Genomic DNA, 21,619 nt, shown 5'->3' on the forward strand with positions numbered 1-21,619 from the left:
TTCTCATCCTTTTTATGAATATTGAAAACATGAAATATTTAAAAAACTTTCCGATCCTCATCCAGTGGCCAATTGGCTGATCCTTTTTGAGGTCAGACTATCGTTCGAGTTTTGATCAAAATTTAGATATCAATGGGATTTGTATCAAAATTTGTTTTTGGAATAGCGATATCATTAACAATAAGTATTCACTATTTCAACTCATATTTTTCAACATCCCATTGAAAACAAAATTTTGATCAAAACTCGTACGAAAGTGTGATTTCAAAAAGGATCTGCCAATTTATCTCAAAAATTTTTCATTAAAAAATTCTCAATTTTATTAATTTCGAATTATAAGTTTACTAAATTCGAATGATAAAAGGTGATTAAAGTTATGTATTCATCCATGTATTCAAAACAAATATTCTAACTGACATTTTGGATAGAAAAATAATAAAATAGAAAAGAATTTTAGCACATCGAAGAAAAAAAATCACATTGTTAATAAAAATTTGGAAATTATCCACCTCACGTAATGATAGTGATTGAAATAAAAATTGCATGTGAAAAAAAAGTTGTTTTTCAAATATTATGTGTTTGAATAACAAAAATGTTTAAATCGAATCTCTCTTTTGAAGTTTCTTAAAAGAATTACATTTGGAAAATTATTCTTAACTCCAAAAACATCAAAATGAAAATTTTTTAACTCAAAAAATTTGCTTTAATTTTTTGAATTTATAATTTCACTTTTGTGAAAAGTCCATTCTTGTTTGAGTGAAAGAAAAGAAAAATGTTTAACATAAAAAATATTCTTAAAAACTTTTTGATTCATGTTCTTATTTATTATACTCAAAAATTTATTATTTCACATTATCAAAAGAAAAAAAAATTGTTTTTTAAAATAAATCATACAAAGAAAATATTGAAAACAACATTTGTTAGTTTGAAAAGGATAAGACCCCATCAAAATAATCTGAAATGAATTTTTGATTGGTGCTTAACTTTTCTTTTTCTTTAATTATAAAAGCATTTTCTATTATTTTTCTCTCAGCACTTAGAAGATTCAACCTATCTTGAAGAGAAGACATGACTTTTGATTCGCCGTGAAGCTTTGATAAAACATGATCATATTGTGATTTTGTCAGCGGAGAAGAAGAAGCATTTGAAGCATTGCCAACAGAAGCAACAACTAAAAGAAGCTGCATAACTTTATTCTTCAGTTGCTTTTGAGTTTCTTTTATTTTTTTTATTTGTTCCAAGAGGCGTTGCGACATAATTCTAATTGATTTATATATCCATATTGCAATATATACCATATGAGTTTGCCTACGAGCAATTTCTCCAAGTGTCTCAGTTCTTTCTATGCATGCTTCTTCAAATAGTTTTGTTCTAATATTGCTTTGAAGTGGTATTGGTGAAGAATTTAAACTTTCTGGAAGGTGAAGCGCTTTTAATATAGTTGGTGAAAGATGAACATGATTTGAAGATTTTAGTATGGAAAAAAAATGATGAATAGGAGTATAGTCAATGGTGAAGCTTGACGGAATAATCGATGAACGTAATGAAATTGGTTTTTTGGAGAATTCTTCTTGAAATGATTGAAGAATTTCTTTCAAAATAGAAAAATGAACGTCAACTGCTTTTTCCACCTGTTCATAATTTTGTAAAGAATAACACATGCAAGAATTCTTTTGTGAAATGTCGTGACTTTCGTTTAGAAAACGAGAAACAGAAGAAAGAAGAATTGTTGTTGATTGAAGTTGAGACCAGTCGAAAGATGATATTTCTTCGTCACAACTTAAGGAATCACTTAGTGCTAGCATAGCAATTTCGAAAATTTCTGATATACTTCGAAACAACTTAAATATCTTTTGCTTAATATAATAAGTTTAAGAGTTTTACATTTCCTGATCTGGGAGAAAAAATAATACAGTTATAGGTCGATCATTGTTTTTTTTTATTTTTCAACTGAAAAAAGCATTTAAAATCTTTCTTTACACGTTCGTTGCATTTAAAATTTAAAAGCTCATCAATGGAGAAAAGATCTTATGAGCTGCCAAATGATCCAGTTGTCAATACAAAACATACCAAAGCAACGCAAATATCAAATAGTAATGTTATAAATTCAGATGTTAATGAAACTTCAGACCTAGTTGCTCGAATTCATCTTCCAAAGCATCGTTTAGATCCATTGGCCCAATCGTCTTCTTTGAACTCTCTTGAAGAAAATAAAGAAAATAATTCTCGACGCTCACTGAGGGTACCACATCCAAAATTAAAAGATAGCGAATATGTGGTGGATGAACTTGATCAAATCATTGAAGAACAAGAGAAAGTTGACGAGGATCTGAAGAAAGTCAGAAAGAAGCAATTAAAATCAAATGCTATTTCCCAAGAAAAGAAACGCGAAAAGGACAATACTGCTCAAATTTCTGTATTATCTCAAACAAGAGAAAGACGTCAAATTAAACCGCCAAAGGAGTACGAAAGTTATGATGATTCGATCACTTCATATTCTGAAAGATCATTAAATTCTCGCTCATTATCTGATCAAACTGAAGCTGATGATTTACTAAAGGCAATGGACAAAGTTGATTCATTATTTAAAGATGATGGGGATATATCTTCAGGATTGATAGAGGTCATTTCTGATGATTATGATTCTATTCAGAACTCTGATGAAAATGAATCCGAAAGCGAAGTTAATCCACCACCATTTCCATTTAAACAGCAATCTCACACTTTGCATGAACGTCCACTAGCTAAGAACAATTCGCGTGTCTTTCAGTTGAAACAAAATGGAGCAGCTATCACAGTGAAAAGAAATACGGATTCAAAAATGGAGATGGATGAGGATGCTGTTTCCTCGCGTAAATGGAATAAAACGCGCAAAAGACATGATGCCGACTCAGAAGCAGATCCTTTTGGATCCGAGAAGCGCAATGAGGAGGGAGAAGGAGAAGAGAGAAAGCAAGAGAATACTTTGGAAAGCACCGCAAAAGAAGCAACTGAAGAGGACACTAACAAGGAAAATTCAGAAGATACAGCGAATGATGCAAAGTCCTCGCAGCCAACTGGACGTGGAAGAGGAAATGGAAGAGGAAGAGGAAGAGGAAGAGGGAGGGGACGAGGAGGAGGTAGTGGTGGCGGCGGAGAAGAGAAAATTGGGGAGAAGGAAACAGAGAAAGAAGGAAAGAGAAATGAAGAGAATGAAGATGAATTTGTTGAGCCTGCAAAGAATAAAAAGAAAGAAGAAGATTTGCCTGTGAAGAAAAAGAGGAGTTTAAGAACTGCCACGAAAACAGATGATGCTTTTGGAAAAGACGAAGAAAGCAGAAAGAAACACGGAAGAGAAGAAGACGAAGAAGAAGAAGAAGACGATTATGAAGAAAAGAAGAAAGAATATGCAATTCACATTAATAATGACGATGACGATGATGATGACGATGAAGAGAAAAAAGACAAAGAAATCAGAGAAAAAGGGAAGATGGAAGAAGACAAAGAGGTCAGTTTTGTCAGCCGAAGCATCCACGGAGACGAAAGCAGTCTCAGAGAAATGAGAAGAAGGAGCTTCATGGGCAATCGAAGGAACAACCAAAAGGCTACTCCAAGCCCAGCTCCCAGTCCCGGCCCCAATCCAAAAGCAAAAGCCAAAGCGAAATCGAAACAGAATTCCACACAAAATAAGAAAGAAAGCAAGGAAAACGGAGAAAATGAAGAAAGCGAAGAAAGCGATGTGTGTCTTGAGGACATCTTCGGGAAGGACTTCAAAAAGCAGAAGAGAAACCGCAAGCGGCGCAAACCCAGCCGCAAGAGTGATTCGAGCTCAGATGAGTCGTCTTCAGAGGACTCGTCTGAAGACATCCCCACAAACGAAATGCCGGAATTCTCCCACATTTTGGCAATTCGAAGGGCAATTTTGCCGGCAATTCCAGCTTCTGCTACAAGTTTTGGGAAGATGGTGATTGAGTATGACAAGGAAGAGGAAGAGATGCGGATTTTGGATGTGGACGAGATGGAAGAGAGAATAAACAGGGAAATGAATGAAGAAGAGGAAGAGTATGCAAGAGAAGAGAAAGAGAAGGAAGAGGAGAAGAGAAGGATGGAGGAGGTAAACACGAAGAATAAAGAAAAAGAAGCAAATGAAAAGGGAGATGAATCTGTTGCAATGGAAATTGACGAAGAAGGCAATACAACAAGAGCAGACAAAGAAGTAACTGAAATCACAGAATCAACGCAAAGCGAAGGAAAAACAGAGGAAAAACCTTCATCTTCAGATTCTCAAAGGCAATCTGAAAGAAAGTCATATTCTTCCTCTTCTTCTTTTGCGTCCTATCGAAACATCAGAATGAAGTGGAAGCATCCACATTATGTGTTCAATCCACGAAACGTGTTTCCGTTCAGAGATTCATTGGCTGCACTGTATTGGATGAAAGAACAGGAAAGGCTGCAAAGCACAAATGACACATCAGATACGAAAACAGCAACAAAATCAAAGAATTCAAAGACTTCTTCAACAATATCATCATCCTCTTCCTCCTCTGCTCTTCTCTCTTCTTTCCCACCTTTCCCCGACTTCGGAACAAAACTGCCTGTTCTTCGACTCCCCTCAGAAGAGCAGTGCAATGGGCCAACATCGCATCTTGAGTTTCTTGTGAAATGGAAGGACTCCTCGTACATTCATTCGCAGTGGGTGTCTTCCTCGTTTATGGAAAGAGACGACAGGTGGAAGAGCAAACTGACGCTGTTCAAGAGAAGAATAGCAGAGAAGATGGAAGAGAGGAGAGCGGAAAAGGAGAAGAGAAAGGGAAGGAAGAAGAGAGAGGAGAAAGAAGAAGATGACGATGAGAAAGAGAAAGAGAAAGAGAATAGTGAAATTGAGAAAGATGAAGAAAAAGACGAAGAGAAAGGAAAAAAGAAAAAAGGAAAAGAGACAAAAAGATCAGCCGAAAAATCGAAGAAAGGTAAAAAAAAGAAGAGAAGAGAAGGAGGCAACGAAGGAGATGAAGCGACAGATGAAGACAACAAAGAAGAAGGAGTAGGAGAAAGAGAAGAAGAAGAAGAAGAGCTCCGCCCTGTTCAGCCACTTGACCAGTCGATCATTGCGAGAGGAGAAGACAACGATGAGACAGAGACAGAAGCAGAAGATGCGATGGAGACAGCCGAAGAGAAGAGGCAAAGAGCAGCAGAAGAGCAGAGGAGAAGAAGGGCAGAGCGGATGAGAGAGAAAGAGAGAGAAAGAGAAAGACAGCAGAAGATGTACTTTGAGCAGAATTCGATGCGGGGCGGGCTTTTGAGGCTGAGAAGCAGCGGAGAAGAGGAATCAGAAGAAGATTCAGAAGAAAGCAATGAAGGAGGAGAATACAATGGAAGATATAGAAAGATTAATGACAGCAGCGAAGAAGAAGACGAAGACGAGTATGATGCTGATGGCAACAAGAACAGAAAGTACAAAGCAAGAGAAGAGCAAGAGAATGAGTCAAATGAATCAAATGAAGAAGAAAGCGATGAAGATGGAGTGAATGAAACATCTGATTCAGACGCATCATCGTCGATGGGAAAAGCCAAAAATGGACAGAGGAAGAAGAAGACAAGCACAAATACAGACGCAAAGAAGAAGAAGAAGAAGAAAGGAAATAAGAAATTATCTCAGTCAGAAGAGATTGAAGCACTAACATCTCCCACCTCGTTCATGATGTCTTCCTCATCCGACGTTATTTCCTCTGATTTTGTGTCTTCCTCTTCTTTTGTGCCGTTTGCACCAGACAACTTGCAAGTCGAGAGAATTCTGTCTATTTCAACGACTTCTTCGTTGGAGGACTGTTTGGGCTTCACGAAGCAGCTGAGACTGCCTCCTGTTCTGCTGATGAAGCATTTCCTGGTCGATGGATCAGAAGAGCAGAAGGCGATAGAAGAGAAAAGCAAGCCTTCACAGGGGAATTCAGGTGCTTCAGGTAACAAAGGCAAAGACTGTGAGAAAAAGAATGAAAATGATAAGAAATCAACATCATTGCCAACCTCCCTAACACTCTCCCCACTTGCTGCCTCGTATTACCTGAGCCCTCTTCTCTCTGCCATGCGCCACCCGCCAGGCAGCAAGCGCATCCCACGAGCAGTCATCGCTGCCTTCACCCCTTCTTCACTGTGCTCCATGCAGTGCCTCGTGAAGTGGCGCAATGTGCCCTTTGAGAACTGCACGTGGGAGTGGGTGTTGGACATACTCCCTTCGGCCATTCCACAGCTCGTTGACTATTTGTACTGGAAGCACCAGAATCCGATCCCAATGTTCATTCAGGAAAAAAACAAGCACAAACCAGTTGTGTCATTTACTTCGGGGGGAAGCTACGGGGTTTATCCGTTCTCCTCCCACAAAAGCAGAATGAAAGCACTCAAACTGAAGCAGATGCGCGAGGCACAGCAAGGCACTGTCTCTTCTCCCACTCTTTCTCCTTTAAAAGCTTCATTTGACGATTCATCTGAGTCACCTGCACCTCAAATGGTATTCACTTCACCGCCGCAATCTCCTTCCTCACTCGACACGCCTATAGACACACCAACTTCACATCTCCAGTCTCCTCTCTATGATCAAATACCTGCCTCTCCATCACCATCACCATCATTATCTCCTTCACCTTCTCCTTCACCTTCTCCTTCACCTTCTCCATCTGACTTCTCTGCTGTTGGCATTCCTGACTCTGATGCTTTGGTCTCTCCAGTCACAACACCTGCTCCTCTTTCTCCTCTTTCAGGATCAGCCTCTCCCTCTCCTTCCCCCTCACCCACATCCCCATCTTCATCACACATCACTTCATTCTCTCTCCCATCTCCTTCTCCTTCTCCTTCTCCCTCACCTTCTCCATCACCTTCTCTTCCTCTCTTCTTCAAGAACGACCACATTCTGCGCACATACCAGGAAGTTGGTGTCAAATGGCTTCTGTCTCATTGGAGAGAAGGCAAAAACTGTCTCCTTGCCGACGAGATGGGGCTGGGGAAGACGATCCAGGCAGTCGCCTTTCTAGAGCAGCTGACGAGGCAGGAGAAGATCATTGGCCCATTTCTCGTGATTGTGCCTTTGTCGACGATGGCGCAGTGGGAGAGGGAGTTTGAGGAGTGGAGCGACATGACGTGTCTGGTGTATCATGGCCCAGTGGTGTCGAGGGAGATCATCAGAGAGCTGCTGTGGAAGAAGGAGAAAGTGGTGAAAGGGAGCAAAGTGAAAGGGCTGGGCTTCCAAGTGCTGATCACGACGTACGAGATGGTGATGCTCGACTTCCAGCAGTTCATTTCAGTGGACTGGCGGGAGATTGTGATCGATGAGGCGCACCGGCTGAAGAGCAAGCACTCACGCACATTTCAGGATCTGAAGAAGATCAATGCAGAACACACGGTGCTGATGACAGGCACGCCACTACAGAATAACATGCAGGAGCTGTTCTCTTTGCTTCACATACTCGACCAGGATGTGTTTGAGAATGAGGAGCTGTTTCTGAAGGAGTTCCGGAACGTGACGAAGAACAGGGAGAAGATGCGTGAATTGCACCAAGTGCTGACAGAGTACATGCTGCGGAGGATGAAGGAAGATGTGGAGGCGTCCATCCCCATCAAAGAGGAGACGATTGTGGATGTGGAGCTGACGCGGCTGCAGAAGCAGTACTACAAAGCTATCCATGAGAAGAACATGCGCTTTCTGGCAAGAGGAGCAACATCAAAGCAGAACGTGCCGCATCTTGTGAACATCATGATGGAGCTGCGAAAGTGCTGCAACCACCCCTTCCTCATCAAAGGAGCTGAAGAGTCGATTATGAAGCAGGCTAAAGCGAAGACGGAATCTGACCGCTTTGCGCTGCTGGTGATGTCTTCAGGGAAGTTTGTGCTGTTGGACAAGCTTCTTCCCAGGCTGAAGAAAGAAGGGCACAAAGTGCTCATCTTCTCGCAGATGACGCGGGTGCTCGATCTGATCGGGATGTATCTCAAGTGGCGAGGCTATTTGTACGAGAGGATCGACGGCAGAGTGCGCGGCGTGGATAGACAAGAGGCAATCGACCGGTTCTCTCAAAAGGGCGGGAAGCGGTTCATCTTCCTTCTCTGCACACGCGCAGGAGGTGTGGGGATTAACTTGACAGTGGCAGACACAGTCATCATCTTTGACTCTGACTGGAACCCGCAGAACGACATTCAAGCACAGGCAAGATGTCACAGAATAGGACAGAAGAACAAAGTGGTTGTATATCGTCTGATCACCAGAAACAGCTACGAAGAGCAGATGTTTGAGTCTGCGTCGAGGAAGCTGGGGCTGGACGATGCAGTGATGGGCGGGGTGCGGGCGAGGAGGAGAGGGCAGGAAGGAGAGGAAGGAGAAGAGGAAGAGAGAGGAGAGGCAGGTGAACAGAAGAAGAAAGAAGGAGAAGGAGAAGAAGGCGACGAGAATGTGATTGAGGTGTCGAGAGGAGTGAAACTGTCAGACAAGCAAGTTGACACGCTTCTGAAAAGAGGGGCGCTGAGCGCACTGAAAGACGACGACGATTCGTCTTCTGCATCTTTTGAGCGATCGACAATTGATGAGATTCTGTCGAAGTCGCGAGTGCTGAAGTATTCTGGTGCTGACAGCAGGAGGGATATTTTGAGAGTGCACCAGAATGACATAAAGGGGATTGGGAATGAGAAGGAAGGAGGAGAAGAGAAGAATAAGGAGAAGAATGGCAATGAGATGAAGAAAAGTGTAAATGAGAGCATCAATATGAATGTGGAAAGAGCAAAGGAAAAGGAAAAGAAACAAGCAGACAACAATATTAAAATGGAATATGACACAAATGAAAGTGAAAGAAAAGATGAAGATAGAGCAATTAATGGAGAAACAACCATTTCTGATGAAAGCAACATCAGAATGCAAAGTGATACAAATGAGATGGCAACATCAAATGATACAAACGAAATGATAAGTGATAAAAACGAAGATGCTCAACAAAACGATAAAAAAAACACACCAACTGCAACATCTACAGACAATTCGACAACTCAACAATCAGCAGCAGCAAGTACAGTAGAAGCAATTAATACAACTTCATCATCATCATCTTCTTCTTCATTGTCACCTCAACCACAATCAACATCAACCACATCCAATTCAACTGATTCTTCAGTCTCACCGCCATCTCCATCATCATCATCATCGTCGTCATCATCACTCTCCTTATCTATCAGTGCTAATGACATTATAGCTGATGATGCTGGCGATGATCTGCGCTCAGCAATTGATGTGGAGACATTCGAAATCGAAGACAAGACAAAAGAGGCGCTGGTGAGCATAAACGACCCCCAGTTCTGGATGAAGCTGCTTCCTGTGGCACAAGTTCTGCTGCAGCACGAGATGATTGAAGATGGAGGGAGATGGAGGAGAGGGAGAAAGAGAGGGAGAGGAAGGGGAAGAGGAGGAGGAGGAAGAGGGATGGGAGAGGACAGATTGTATGGAGCGTGGAGAAGCATGCAGAGGAGCTATGCAGTCAGCGATGCTGCTGGCAATGAAACACCAACAAATGAAGGAAGCGAAGTGCCAACGCCACTTCAATCGCCTTCTGACAGTCAATCGACTGTTTCATCATCATCTGCACAACAACAGACAGCTTCTGCGGAATCCAATCAACAGTCCATTTCATCTGCTAACACTTCATCAACAGACAATTCTTCAACTTCTTCTTCTTCTTCAAATGAACAATCATCTGAAATAAACCAATCAGGTGTCATTCTGATGCCCCATCCACTCTCTTCCTCTTCTCTTTCTCTTTCGCCTTCATCTTCATCTTCTTCCACATCAAGCAATATTGCGTCACCTCTTTCAGACACTTCATCATCCTCTTCAACAGACAAAACACCAAAATCACCACAACCTCTCTTCAATCCACCTTCAGCCTATTCCACTCCATCTCCTTCTCCTTCCCCGTCATCTTCTGCCTCATCATCCCTTTTAACATCATCGCCTCCTCCTTCCTCCTCCTCAGCTGCCCTCCCCACCCCTTCTCCTTCTTTCCTCCTTTCCATCCCTTCTCTCTCCTACATTCCTTCATCTCGCCCTGATGAGCTGCAGATCCATCTGACTGATGAGCTGAAATCGAGCATTGCAGACATCGTGAGCCAGGCAGGGTTTGAGTGGGACGGCGAAAAAGGCGAGTTCGAAGAGAATCCTGATTGGTATTTGGATATGCCATCTGTTGCCAATGACAACAAAAATGATGTTTTGATGGCAGACAAACAGGACGAAATGAATGGGGCGTCGCAGGCGAATGGGCAGTTCACAGAGCTGAAGATGAAGCAAAGGATGTTTCTTATCCAGCAGCGGAGGTCAGTGCGGATGAGGAGGAGAAGAGCAGCAGACAGCGACATGATCACAAACATGGATGCGCTGGATTTGAGTGAAAATGAAGAAGATGAAGATGGGGAGAGGGAAGATGGAGGAGGAGAAGACGAGAAGAGAGGAGAAGGAGACGAAGACGATGAAGACGGGACAGAAGATGCGAGGGATGATAAAGATGGCACATACATTGCGAGGAAGTCGAAGATGGATTTGAACTCAGATGATGCCATGGACGATGATGCAAGTGACTATTGCTATGACTTTGAGGATGTGCGGCTGGAGCGGAAGAGAGATGGAGAATACGACGAAGAGCTGATTGAGAAAGAGGAGTTTGAGCAGTATGGATTCAGAATGAATGGAGAAGATGACTGGAAGGACGGAGAGTGGAACATGAAGGGAGAGGAAGACGAAGATTTTGAGGATATTTTTGAAGGGCTGAAGCTGAAGAATGATTCATCGAAGGGGAAAGTTGGGTTTGTGCTGATGGAAAGGATGTTGATGAAGGCGCTGGCGAAAGGAGAGCAGTTCACATACATTTTGGATCTGATACAAGACGATGAAGGAGAGAAAGACAAAGAAAACAAAGGAGAAGAAGGGAAAGAAGAAGGAAAGGATGAAATTAAAGTTAAAGAAGAATTGATAGGCAAAATGGAAGAAGACAAAGATCAAGTTAAAATGGAAGAAGTTGAAATCAAAAATGAAAGAGAGACGATAAAAAGTGAAGTTAGCCAAATTGCTGCAACTGCCGATGCAGTTACAGATTCTGCACAAAAAACAACAGAAACATCAAATGAACAATCAACTGAAACTGTCAAAACAGAAGAGAATGCAACTTTGATGGACGCATCTTCATCAGCATCTACTTCTTCTGTTTCTTCATCAACAACAGAGGTTGTTCCTCTTACCACAGAAATCTCCGCACCTTCTGTCAGTTCATCAACAACATCAACATCTATTTCATCATCATCATCCATTCATCTTCCTTCTCTTTCTCCATCCGTCCTCCGCCTCACCCCTACCAATCGATGGAGCCGCTTCGACTGTATCAGAGCACATCAGGGGCTTATCACCTTTGGCGAGCGCTATCGTCTCATCCACTATTATGTCTTCCCCGACCGCTTGTTCTGCGACACAAGAGAATTCCTGATGAACTATCTCTATTTGATGGAGTGCTTGAGCATGAAAATGGACGAAGCTGACAGGAAAGCAAAGGAAATCAAGCAGATCAGAGCGAAAATAGCGAAATTGCAGACGCAATTGGCGGAGCAGAAGGAGAAGGTGAATGCACAGCTGGCATCAAACGAACAGAAAGAGAAGATTTTCCCACCTGATCCATTCTCCACTTCGGCCGCAGCATCTCTCACTGCTCAATCGAGTAAAACAGGTTCAGATTCGACAACAGCATCTTCATCGTCTTCATCTTCATCTTCTGCTTCTTCTTCTTCCACCTCTTCAACGCCATCCCAATCCACTGCTACTTCTTCTACCCCTTCTTCTTCCCCATCCCCATCCACTCCCTCCTCCTCCCTCTCTCCTTCGTCCATCGCCAATGTGCTTCTCAACACGATCACCGAGAAGGCCTTTGATGACATCACAAAGGAGATCAAGCGGCTGAAGGAGACACTCAAACGCATTCCTCCTGTCAGCCCTGTTCCCAACTGGCAGCAGCTGACACGCTCAGCACCTTATCCCTTCCCTGCCCTCTTCCACTACCTGGGCATCGACTACTTCAAGAAGAAAGCGACGAAGTTCTTCCACGCCTGGAACAAAGTGAGGACACTCACACGAATCATCACGGGAGACTTGGATCAGACGCTGGAGAGGAAGAGAGAAGAGAGGAGATGGAACTACAGGGAAAGCGACAAGGAGAAGGAGATGATCAGAAACGAGGCGAAAGTCTGTCTGTTTGATGCCCCACAGTTTGCAAAGTTGACAGCATCTGAGGCATATGACATGCTGCATCCAAATGACAATAAGTCAACAACAGCAACTTCATCTAACGATAAAAATACCAATAACTCAAAGAATTTTTCTTCCTTCCCTTCTTCATTCTCCTCTGCGCTTCCTCTTTCCTCTGATCCCACACAATATGACCTCTCCTTCTATTCTCCTCCTCTCACTCAGCCTCTGCCTTTCATTGAGAAGTCCTTCCCGCGTGTTGCCCGGCTGCCGTCGTGGTGGAATCTCCAATGCGACAGAGAGCTTCTGTTGGGTTTGTGGCAAAGAGGAATAGCAGCTTTTGGTGGGCTGAGGAGCAATCCGATGTTGGTGTTTGAAGAATTGAGCAGTAAAGCGGAGGAAGAGAACGAGAACGAGAACGAGAACGAGAACGAGAGCAAGAACAAAAAGGAGAATGAGGAAGAGGGTAAAAAGGAGAAAGAAAAGGAAGGGGATGGAGTGGGAGTGGGAGTTGGAGTTGGTGATGATGCGAATGGAGAGGAAGAGGAAGGAGAAGAAAAAGAAGAAAAAGAAGAAAAGGAAGAAGTGGAAGCAGAAGGGGAAGATGAAGGAGGAAAAGGAGAAGCAGAGCATGGAGAAGAAAACGAAAGCATTCAACAGCCAAAACCGCAGCGACGCTTCAAGAAGCGAAAGAAGAAGAGGAGAAAGAGACAGCTGGACACCGGATATTGTCCGACTTCTTCAAATTCAGCGCGAAAGAAGCCGTTTGACCCGAAGAAGAGGACGCCGAAGCCGGCAGCTGCAAAGAATCTCAATGGGCAATGGCCGAATGCGCTGTTTCTGTCTATCCGGCTGAGAGTGCTGCTGAACAACTACATTCGGAGAGAGGCGGTGTTTATGAGGGATTTGGAGATGGTGGTGACGAAGGAGAAGCAGAGGGAGAGAGAGAAGGAGAAGGAGAAGGAGAGAGCTGCCATGAAAATGCTGGAAGAAAAAGAAAAAGAGAAAGAAAAAGAGAAGGAGAAAGAAGGAGAAATGGAAAAGGAAACAGAAACAGAAAAAGAAAAGAAATCAAATGAAGACACAGGAGACGAGGGCGCAAAGAAAGAAAGCAAAGATGTTGAAAATAAAGAGGAATCTAACACTTCTGCTTCATCAAAAGCAGCTCCTTCTCAACGTTTGCCTTCTTACAAGACGATTATCACCACAAACGATCCATTTACCATTGGACGGTCACTCACATACCTCGAAGTGATACGAGCTATCAATCCATACCATTCAATTATAACGCCGACTTTCTCTTTTGCTTCACTTAGTGCATCCAATTCAGCTGGAATGGAAGGAATAAAAACAGAAAGTGATGATGCCCTCTCTTCACTGCTGCGCAGCCCAGAACTCGAGCTGTCTGCTGACGGGAACAGCGACATTCTCTCCGCTCTTCTGCAATCCAAACAGAACGAAGAGAAGAAGAAGAGCCAGAGACGAAAGTCGAGTGCACTATCTTCTTCTGCACTGTCGCTGCTGCTGGCTGGAAGCAGCGAAGTTCAATCAGTACAGACACAGCTGGATGCAACGACGGCTTCTTCTCCATCTTCTGAACTGAGCTCTTTCTCGTTGGTTGTTTCATCACTTGCTTCTGGAGCAGATGGCTCTCTGTCTGCCTCTGCTTCTGGTGGCTCATCAGCATCGTCTTCTCTGTTGCCAGCACTATCCACACTCACTTCGTCTGAGATCTCCCATCTCATCGAGTTGACCAGCTCTCCATTTCGCTATCTGACAGACCCTGCCTTTGTGACGCCGTTAGTCGAAGATCAGTCGAAGGAGACTTGGCACAAAACAGAGCTGATCCGGTTCTACAATGTGTTAACTGGGTTCTTCCGCCCACCTCCTCTTCCGACAAACGAAGAGGCGGTGCAGATGATGCGGACTCCAGAGAAGAAGAAAGAGCTTGACGAGATGATAGCAAAAGCGAAGAAGTACTGGGAGCAGTTCCGTCTGGAAGGGTTCTTTGGGAATAGAACGCTTGTGCAGCTGATGGATCTGGCAGAGAAAATGAAGAACAGAATAAAAGAGGTCAAAGAGCAGATGAACAAGGGATTTGTGGAGCTGCACCGCAAGAAGAAGAAGAACAAGACAAAGGGAGTGGATGAGAAAGGAAAAGGAAAAGAGAACGAGAAAGAGAACGAAAAAGAAAAAGATGCAAACGTGACACACAACGAAGAAGAGAACGAGGATGATGAAGAATCTGCAGAGAAAGAAGGAGAAGGAGAGGACGAAGAGAGAGAGAAAGAAGCCGGTGGTGCCGAAGCAGATGGAGAAGGAGACGATGCAGACGATGAAGGAAACAACAGCAATGGCGAAGAGAATGATGGGAGCAAAGAAAACTCCGGAAAAAGAAACCAAAAAAGGCACAGACGCAAAACAGACATGATCAAAGAGCTTTTGTCGACAGCGCTGCCTTCGACGTCTCCCACCCACAACTCCTCTTATCGCGCATTCAAAACATCCTCTTCTGATTCTCCGTTCACATCCACCGTGTTCGATCCAGACCTGTCGATCATCACACCCTTCCGCGCCCAGCTCTATCTGGATGCGCAGAAGGCGTTTGATCTCCTCCAAAGCAAAGTGTTCCCTCACTTGCGCGAAATCACCTCGTTCCCGATCATCGAATGGCGAGGAAGGATTCCCCGCTGGTGGAATACTTACATCTACGACGAGTGGACACTGAAGGCAGTTCAAAAACACGGATTTCTGTGGCATCGTGCGTTCTGTGATCCCGAATTCCCGTTCTGCCGCGGGTTCCCTGAGGATGTGATGGAGGAGCTGAAGAGAATGCAGCCGGTGGACAAGAACGGAGTGGTGATGTTTGGAGAAGATGTGCTCTCGAAGAAAGAGAAGAGAAGAGTGGAAGCTTTGAATTTGCCGCATGTGAAGACGCTTGAAGAGATTGTGGAAGAGACGAAGTATGTGAAAAAGGGAAAGGAGAAGAAAGAAGGAGAAGCAGGAGAAGAGGAAGAAGGAGCATTTGGAGAAGGAAGAGGAGAAGGAGAAGGGGATGCTGAAGGATATGGCGAGGGAGAGAAGGAAGGAGATGAGGATGAAGGAGAGAAAGAAGAAGAAGAAAAGCAAAACGTTAAGACTGAGAATGATACTGGAACAGTTAAGGATGCAAGCGAAAAGAAAATAGAAAAAGAAAAAGAAAAAGAAAAAGAAAAAGAAAAAGAAAAAGAAAATGGAAAGACCAAAACGAAAGAGAAGGGAGAAACAAAAGGCAAATCAAGAAGCAAAGCAAACGCAGATAGAACACGCAACAGGAGGAAGGAGAAAAAGTTCAACATCGACGGAATTGTTGGGCTTCCACGAAGTGAAGTGCTATTCAATCGAATAGTGGTGATGATTCAGATGCTTCTGGAATGCGAAGATGTGCTGCTGCTTTCGATGGAAGAAGGCAAAAGCGACGAGAGAGTGGAGAGAGAAATGGCACGAAAAGCGAAGAAGGCAAAGGCAAAGGCGAAAGAGAACGAAAAGGAGAATGAAAAGGAGGCGGATGCACAAAGCGACGAACAAAAAGGAAAGAGTGATGAGGTTGACACTGAATCAACTGCAAAGATGGAAGAAGACACGGTGAAAGTGAACGAAAGTGAAGAGATGATAAAAGACCAAGACAAATACATGGATAAAGAGCAAGAACAAAATAAAGACACTCAAAAGGAATCTACACACAACTCAGAAGACGATAGCAGCAGCAGCAGCAGTGAATCTGAAAGCACAACCTGCGAATCCAAAGCCAATGTATCTTCTTCTTCTTCCTCCTCCTCCACATCTGAGACAGCGAAGCTTGCGAAGTACCGTTCGCGCTACAGAATATCTCCCGACGGCCGAGTGATCCGACTGGCGCGGTCGCGGCGGGTGAAGCCGTGCCGTTCAGACATGCTGGAGATGCTGTCGTACAACGTGGAGGTTGGCTGGGTGAAGAAAGTGCTGCTGACCAGCGCAGAGCAGAGGAGCACGGTGGCGTCGGTGTGGAAGGACGAAAGGGACAAGATCGGCGCCTTGCAGAAGCTGAAGAATATGAACGAAGGGATTGAGCACCTCACACCCAGCCAGGTGAAGACGGTGCTAAGGGAAAAGATTCAGAAGCTACAGGAGACTGCAATAAAGTCAGTGAATGCAAAGGCAGGCGACCCACATAGCTCTCACAGACCGTTTTCGATGAAACAGAACTACGATTCCACAAACCCTTATTTCATGGCACTGAGCTATGCTACTGGTGCACAGAAAGTGCTGCCAGCGTCGTATCCCACAAGCTCCACTTCGATGAACTCGCTTGCTTCTTCCATCTCACTTCTGTCAAAGACACATCAGCATTCGATGAAGCTCGGCTTTCCATCATCTCCGAAAAAGACAAAGGAGAAAGATCCAGATTATCATCCATCGTCTTATATCCCACCAATATCTTCTGCTTCTGCACAGTCTTTCCTTTCATTAGGCGCAGCGCAAAACCAATCAGCATCGCCTTTTACTTCACTATCTTCTCTATCGCCTTCTTCAGCTTCAACTTCATCTTTCTCTTCGTATTCTTTTGATCCACGCAGCCCATCATCATCTGCTGCTTCTTCGCTTCTTGCCTCGTACATGCAAACAACTTATTCCTCGCTTTATCCAGCTCCAACATCTTCCACCCCGTTCCCATCGCTCTTCTCAACAAATCAGCAAGATTCAATGGCCAACAAGTCAATTTTCAATCCCAATGCTTCCATTCAGCCAACTGCATTGCCTTATCATTCGACATCTGCACTGTCGTATATTCCTCCTTCGATTTTTCCTGCTCAGAAAGTAGACTTGTCGAAGGAGCAGGAGAATCCTTCTGTTATGTACAAAGGCCGCAAAGTCGTGATAAGCTTCAAGGGAGGAAGCGAAGGCAATAAAAAGAGTGAGAGCCAGCCAAATAGCATCCCAGATAATTCTCCTTCATCATCATCTTCTTCTTTTTCATTTTCTCAACAGAGTGCACACGTACCTATGAACAATCCTGAAACAGGATCTGCTCAACCTGCACAGCCTGCTATTAGCGAAATGGAATTAAATGTGACAGAAACTACGAAACCAAAAAAATCAAGTCGGCAATCAAAGAAAAAGAGGAGTGTTTCTCCAGTCAGCAGCAATTTGCCTATTGATTCTGGCGATTCACCGTTTAATGAGTCAGATTCCGATACAGAGTCAGACGATTTCTTTATGGACGACGAAATCAAATTGCTTGAGCAGATAAATCAGACGCGTATGCAACAGGCAGTTCAAGAACAGAACACTCAAGTTTTGAGCCAGCCAAACATGCCACTGCAAGCGCAGGCTGCTCCTTCTGTTGCGAGCAGCCCGCCTTCTGTGGGATCGCCAGTGGGAGATGCTGATGGAGCGAGTGTTTCGTTGAGGAGAAGGACGAGAGTTGGCTCGATTCCAAAGAGATATTTGGATTAAAGATAATTGCCGAAAGAGTATTCTTGAGGTGTTCTAAATGTATATAGTTTATTTATAATGAAGAAATTGTTACTGATTGTGAATTGAAGATTATCTTTTTTTAACTGCTATGATAAAATGGTGGTTATTACAATTAAAACTTGCAAACATCATTTCTCGTAGTGTTTATTTTTGTTTTATTTATTTAGGCTTTTTTTGATTTGGATTATTCAACATCCGAATTTTTTTGAATATTCATTTTCCACTTGAACAACTGTTCATCTGTGGTTTTCTTTTTTCGTCGATATATTCATTACAAAAGAAGAAAGAAAAAGAGAATGCAAGAATTTTCTTGATCAATGACAATCGTTTATTTGTATCTGGCATCACTTTTTATTTTTTATGTTTTGCTTATTTTTTGAATTTGTTATCACTTCACTTAAACTCTGCAACATCTTACTCTTTTTTTATCTATTCCAAATGAATTTTTAATCCCCTCCATTTCACATTCATTTTTTCTGTTTCTTCAAAATATCGTTTTTGTGAATTTATTGGCAAATAAAACTTAGCAGTTACAATTGACTTTCTTTGTTAATCGTAGCATTCACGCTTTTGCTAAAAAAACGTCAATAAATAATGAAAAAGTATTTTGAGGTTCAACCTCTTTAAAAATGGTTTCATATTTTAAATACATATCTTCTTCAAATTATAATCACATTTTCTTTTCAAGAATGTGCTTTCAACATTCTCGAAGGACGTCTCTATCATTTAAGATTTAGCCGCAATTTAATTGGTCATTCTACTTCAATTTCTTTCTTCAGTTTTTATTGATAAATGAATTTCTAATACTTTTGTAGCCTGCTTCTTTTTTGATTTCAAGAAGCTCCTCTATAATTATTATGTCCATGCATTCCTCTTCCGTGCCCTCTTCCTCCTCTTCCTCCACCTCTTCCCCTGCCTCCTCTGCTGCCTCCTCTGCCACCTTTACCTCCTCCTCTACCTCCTCTTCCACCTCCTCTGCCTCTTCCTCTTTCTCCGCCTCCGCCTCCGCCTCTTCCCCAATGCATCCCCTGATATCCTCCTCTTCCCATCATCTTGTCTGGCCTTCCTCCTGATTTCTTGTTGCTCATTTGCTGTTCATACAATTTCTGAAACACATTTTTCTTCGGCTCTCCGCTTCTTCCGCCTTCATCTTCGTTCTCCTTCTCTTTCTCTGCTCTTATTTTGGATTTAATTTTGTCCACTTTCCCCAAATCGTATTCCTTGTCATAAGCATCACGTTCAGGCTCTTGGAATGTGAGTTCTGGTGGAAGTGACAGTTGTTGCCTGCTATTCACTTCGCTTGAATAATCAATGCTTTCATCCATCAATGAAGAAGATGTTGCGTTGTCTTTCGCTGAATTTTTGCCTTTGGAATTAGTTTTTGTCTTTCTGTCATTTCTCATCCCTTCATCATCATCATCATCATCATCATCTTCTTCTTCTTCTTCTTCTTCTTCATTATCATCGTGTCTTCCTCCTTCATTCGAATCCCAACTCGATAAAGATGGTACAAACGAAGTGTTTTCTGATAGTAACTGTGCATCCTTCCTTCCAAAAGTTGTTGCTTCTTTTCCTGTCTCCTTAATCTTTCCTTGTGGTTGACCCTGAAGCTTCTTTTTCTCTCTCTGCCGTGTTCTTCTGTGATCTACAACAAGAACAGCGGAATCTGCTTGATCCTCCTCTTCATTCGCATTAAATTTAGATTTGAGTGCTGATATTGAGGATTTGTGCAGTTCAGAAAGCGATTGAGAACTCGTCAAATTTGATGTGGCCATTTCGAGTTTTTGTTTAGCAGACAAATTGATGTCATCTTTTGATTCATCGTCTTCGATGTTGTGTGTCTCTTCTGCTTCAATTTTCATTCTCTTTCTGTTCATTTGGATTTCTTCAGCAGAATCTGCTGCTCCAATTTCTTCTCTGTTTCGTTTAGTCTTTTTCGCTTTCATATCACTTATTATTTCTCCCTTTTCGATTGATTCTCTTTCTTTCTCTTTTTCATCTTGGCTCGTCTGCTTTGATCTTTTCTGTTCAACAGATGCAGTAGAAGAAGAAGAAGCAGAAGTAGATAACTCATCATTATCATCTGACTGCATCAATCCAGACAGTTCTTCCGTCAGTGACTGCTCGTATTTTTCATATTCCTTTTTCTTTTCCTCATCTTTCCCAAACGTGTCATATACCACTTTCTTCTCGCCCTTCAGCTGGTAAAACAGAACATACGCCTGGCTTTTCAGCACCTTGTCGAGTTTGATGCACCTCACTGCCTCGTCGTCTGCCTCATACCACATCCCGTTTGCTGCCTTTACATAGCTCACGAAATGCCCTTTCTCTGCGCTGTGGCCTTGGTGCTCAATCACTCCATACAGATTGTATTGAGGTGATGAACGAGAAGAAGAAGAGGAAGAAGAGGAGGAGGAAGTTGTTGCAGATGATGATGATGATGATGATGATGATGATGATGATGATGACTGTGATGTTCCATAAATTGTGGTTGACATATAAGGATGCAGGTTGAGTGCCAAAGGAAAAGATATAAACTTTTCTATTTTTTTTTGCACATATCGTTTTTCTTGTTGCTCTTTATTTGTTGTTTTCTTTGAATTTGTCGAATAACCCGATTTCAATCCGATCTGTTTCTCCGATTTCTCCGAGGCCATACCATCATCTCCTTTTCCTCCTTCCTTTTCCCCACTTTCATTCTGCGGCTCACCTTTTAGTCCGATTTTTCCTTGAATTTTCTCCGAATCTGATTCGTTGAATGCATTTTCCTCCTTCTTCATCGGCTTCTTTGCCTTCTTTGCCTTCATTTTGTTTGAGGCAGAAGAGGAAGGCGTGGATGAGGAGCCAGACAGCCCAAATATTTGCTTTGCACCTCCCCTCAATCTTCCATTTTCATCACTTTTGCATCTTTTGAGATGAACAATAAGAATTCTTGGAGCTTCGCGTATTGACAGTTGCTTCTGCGCACAGCACAATTTCCCACAACTGACATTTGCGTGCAACATAAAACAAAATCAAACGAATAATCGAAATATTTTCCACTGAGTCAGAAAAATAATAATTTAATTTCAAACTTTGAACATAAAAATTTATTGTCTTGTTCCAAAAAGTCTTTAAAAGTGAATCTATCAAAAGCTTCTTCAAGTGTGCGGCAATTTTCCTGTGCAAAATATTTTATAAACAATAATTTTAAAAAATAGAAAGTTTTCCAGTTTGAAAATTAAAATACAGAAAAATTATTTGTTAAATCAAAAATCAAAATTTTACGAATAAAAATTAATATTTTTTAGAAAAAAAGTCCAAAATAAAATAAAATAAAATAAAATAAAATAAAATAAAATAAAATAAAAAAATAAAAAAATAAAAAAAAATAAATAAAAAAATAAAAAAAATAAATAAAAAATTAAATATATATATATATATATATATATATATATAATTATTCATACAATGTCTAGAGAAATACTCAAAAATGGATCAAAAGAGTTTGATACAACTCCGCATTCAGCACAAGAAACACAAGACATAAAATATCCACCAAAAATTTGATGGATAACTGTTGTTGACTCGATCCGAAGTGGAATTCTATGTTGAATGTTTGGTAAGCACCTTAAATGAGCACATTGAAGTACTCCTAATAAAAACTCAAAAACATCTTCATTTGATCCAAAGTGGAAATCAGAATTAATTTTTGATATATTTCTCACAATTTTTGTGGGGCGTAAGCTCGAACCAACAGATTTAATCATACTTCGGAATAAATCCTCCATTTCACACAAAATGCAGAAGCTTTCCCTCGCACCTATCGAAAAATGAAATGAACAAGAAATTTTTTCAATGTGAAAAATTGTACAAAATAATTGCAAACATTTTGAGGAATGATTCTTACTAAAA

At 42.1% G+C, this 21,619-nt stretch overlaps 2 protein-coding genes across 2 annotated transcripts; one reads left to right on the forward strand and one right to left on the reverse strand.

Moving 5' to 3' along the window:
- Positions 1 to 1,932: 1,932 nt before the first annotated feature.
- On the forward strand, positions 1,933 to 18,261 carry MONOS_11118fu11119 (putative chromodomain-helicase-DNA-binding protein 9). Its single transcript, XM_067863624.1, has one exon. It carries the CDS (start codon positions 2,015 to 2,017, stop codon positions 17,702 to 17,704), a length of 15,690 nt encoding a protein of 5,229 aa, XP_067726990.1. The 5' UTR covers positions 1,933 to 2,014; the 3' UTR covers positions 17,705 to 18,261.
- Positions 18,262 to 18,558: 297 nt separating this feature from the next.
- MONOS_11117 (putative Ubiquitin carboxyl-terminal hydrolase) lies at positions 18,559 to 20,730 on the reverse strand (the record flags this gene model as incomplete). Its single annotated transcript, XM_067863623.1, has 1 exon — positions 18,559 to 20,730. The coding sequence occupies one exon, from the start codon at positions 20,728 to 20,730 to the stop codon at positions 18,559 to 18,561; it is 2,172 nt and encodes a 723-aa protein (XP_067726991.1).
- Positions 20,731 to 21,619: the final 889 nt, after the last annotated feature.

The sequence above is a fragment of the Monocercomonoides exilis genome (assembly GCF_001643675.1).
Source record: "Monocercomonoides exilis strain PA203 chromosome Unknown scaffold24-1337568, whole genome shotgun sequence".
Classification (NCBI taxonomy): Eukaryota; Preaxostyla; order Oxymonadida; family Polymastigidae; genus Monocercomonoides; species Monocercomonoides exilis.

Coding starts and splice junctions, on each gene's coding strand:
- MONOS_11118fu11119 (XM_067863624.1), top strand. CDS start 2,015: ATGGAGAAAAGATCTTATGAGCTGCCAAATGATCCAGTTGTCAATACA.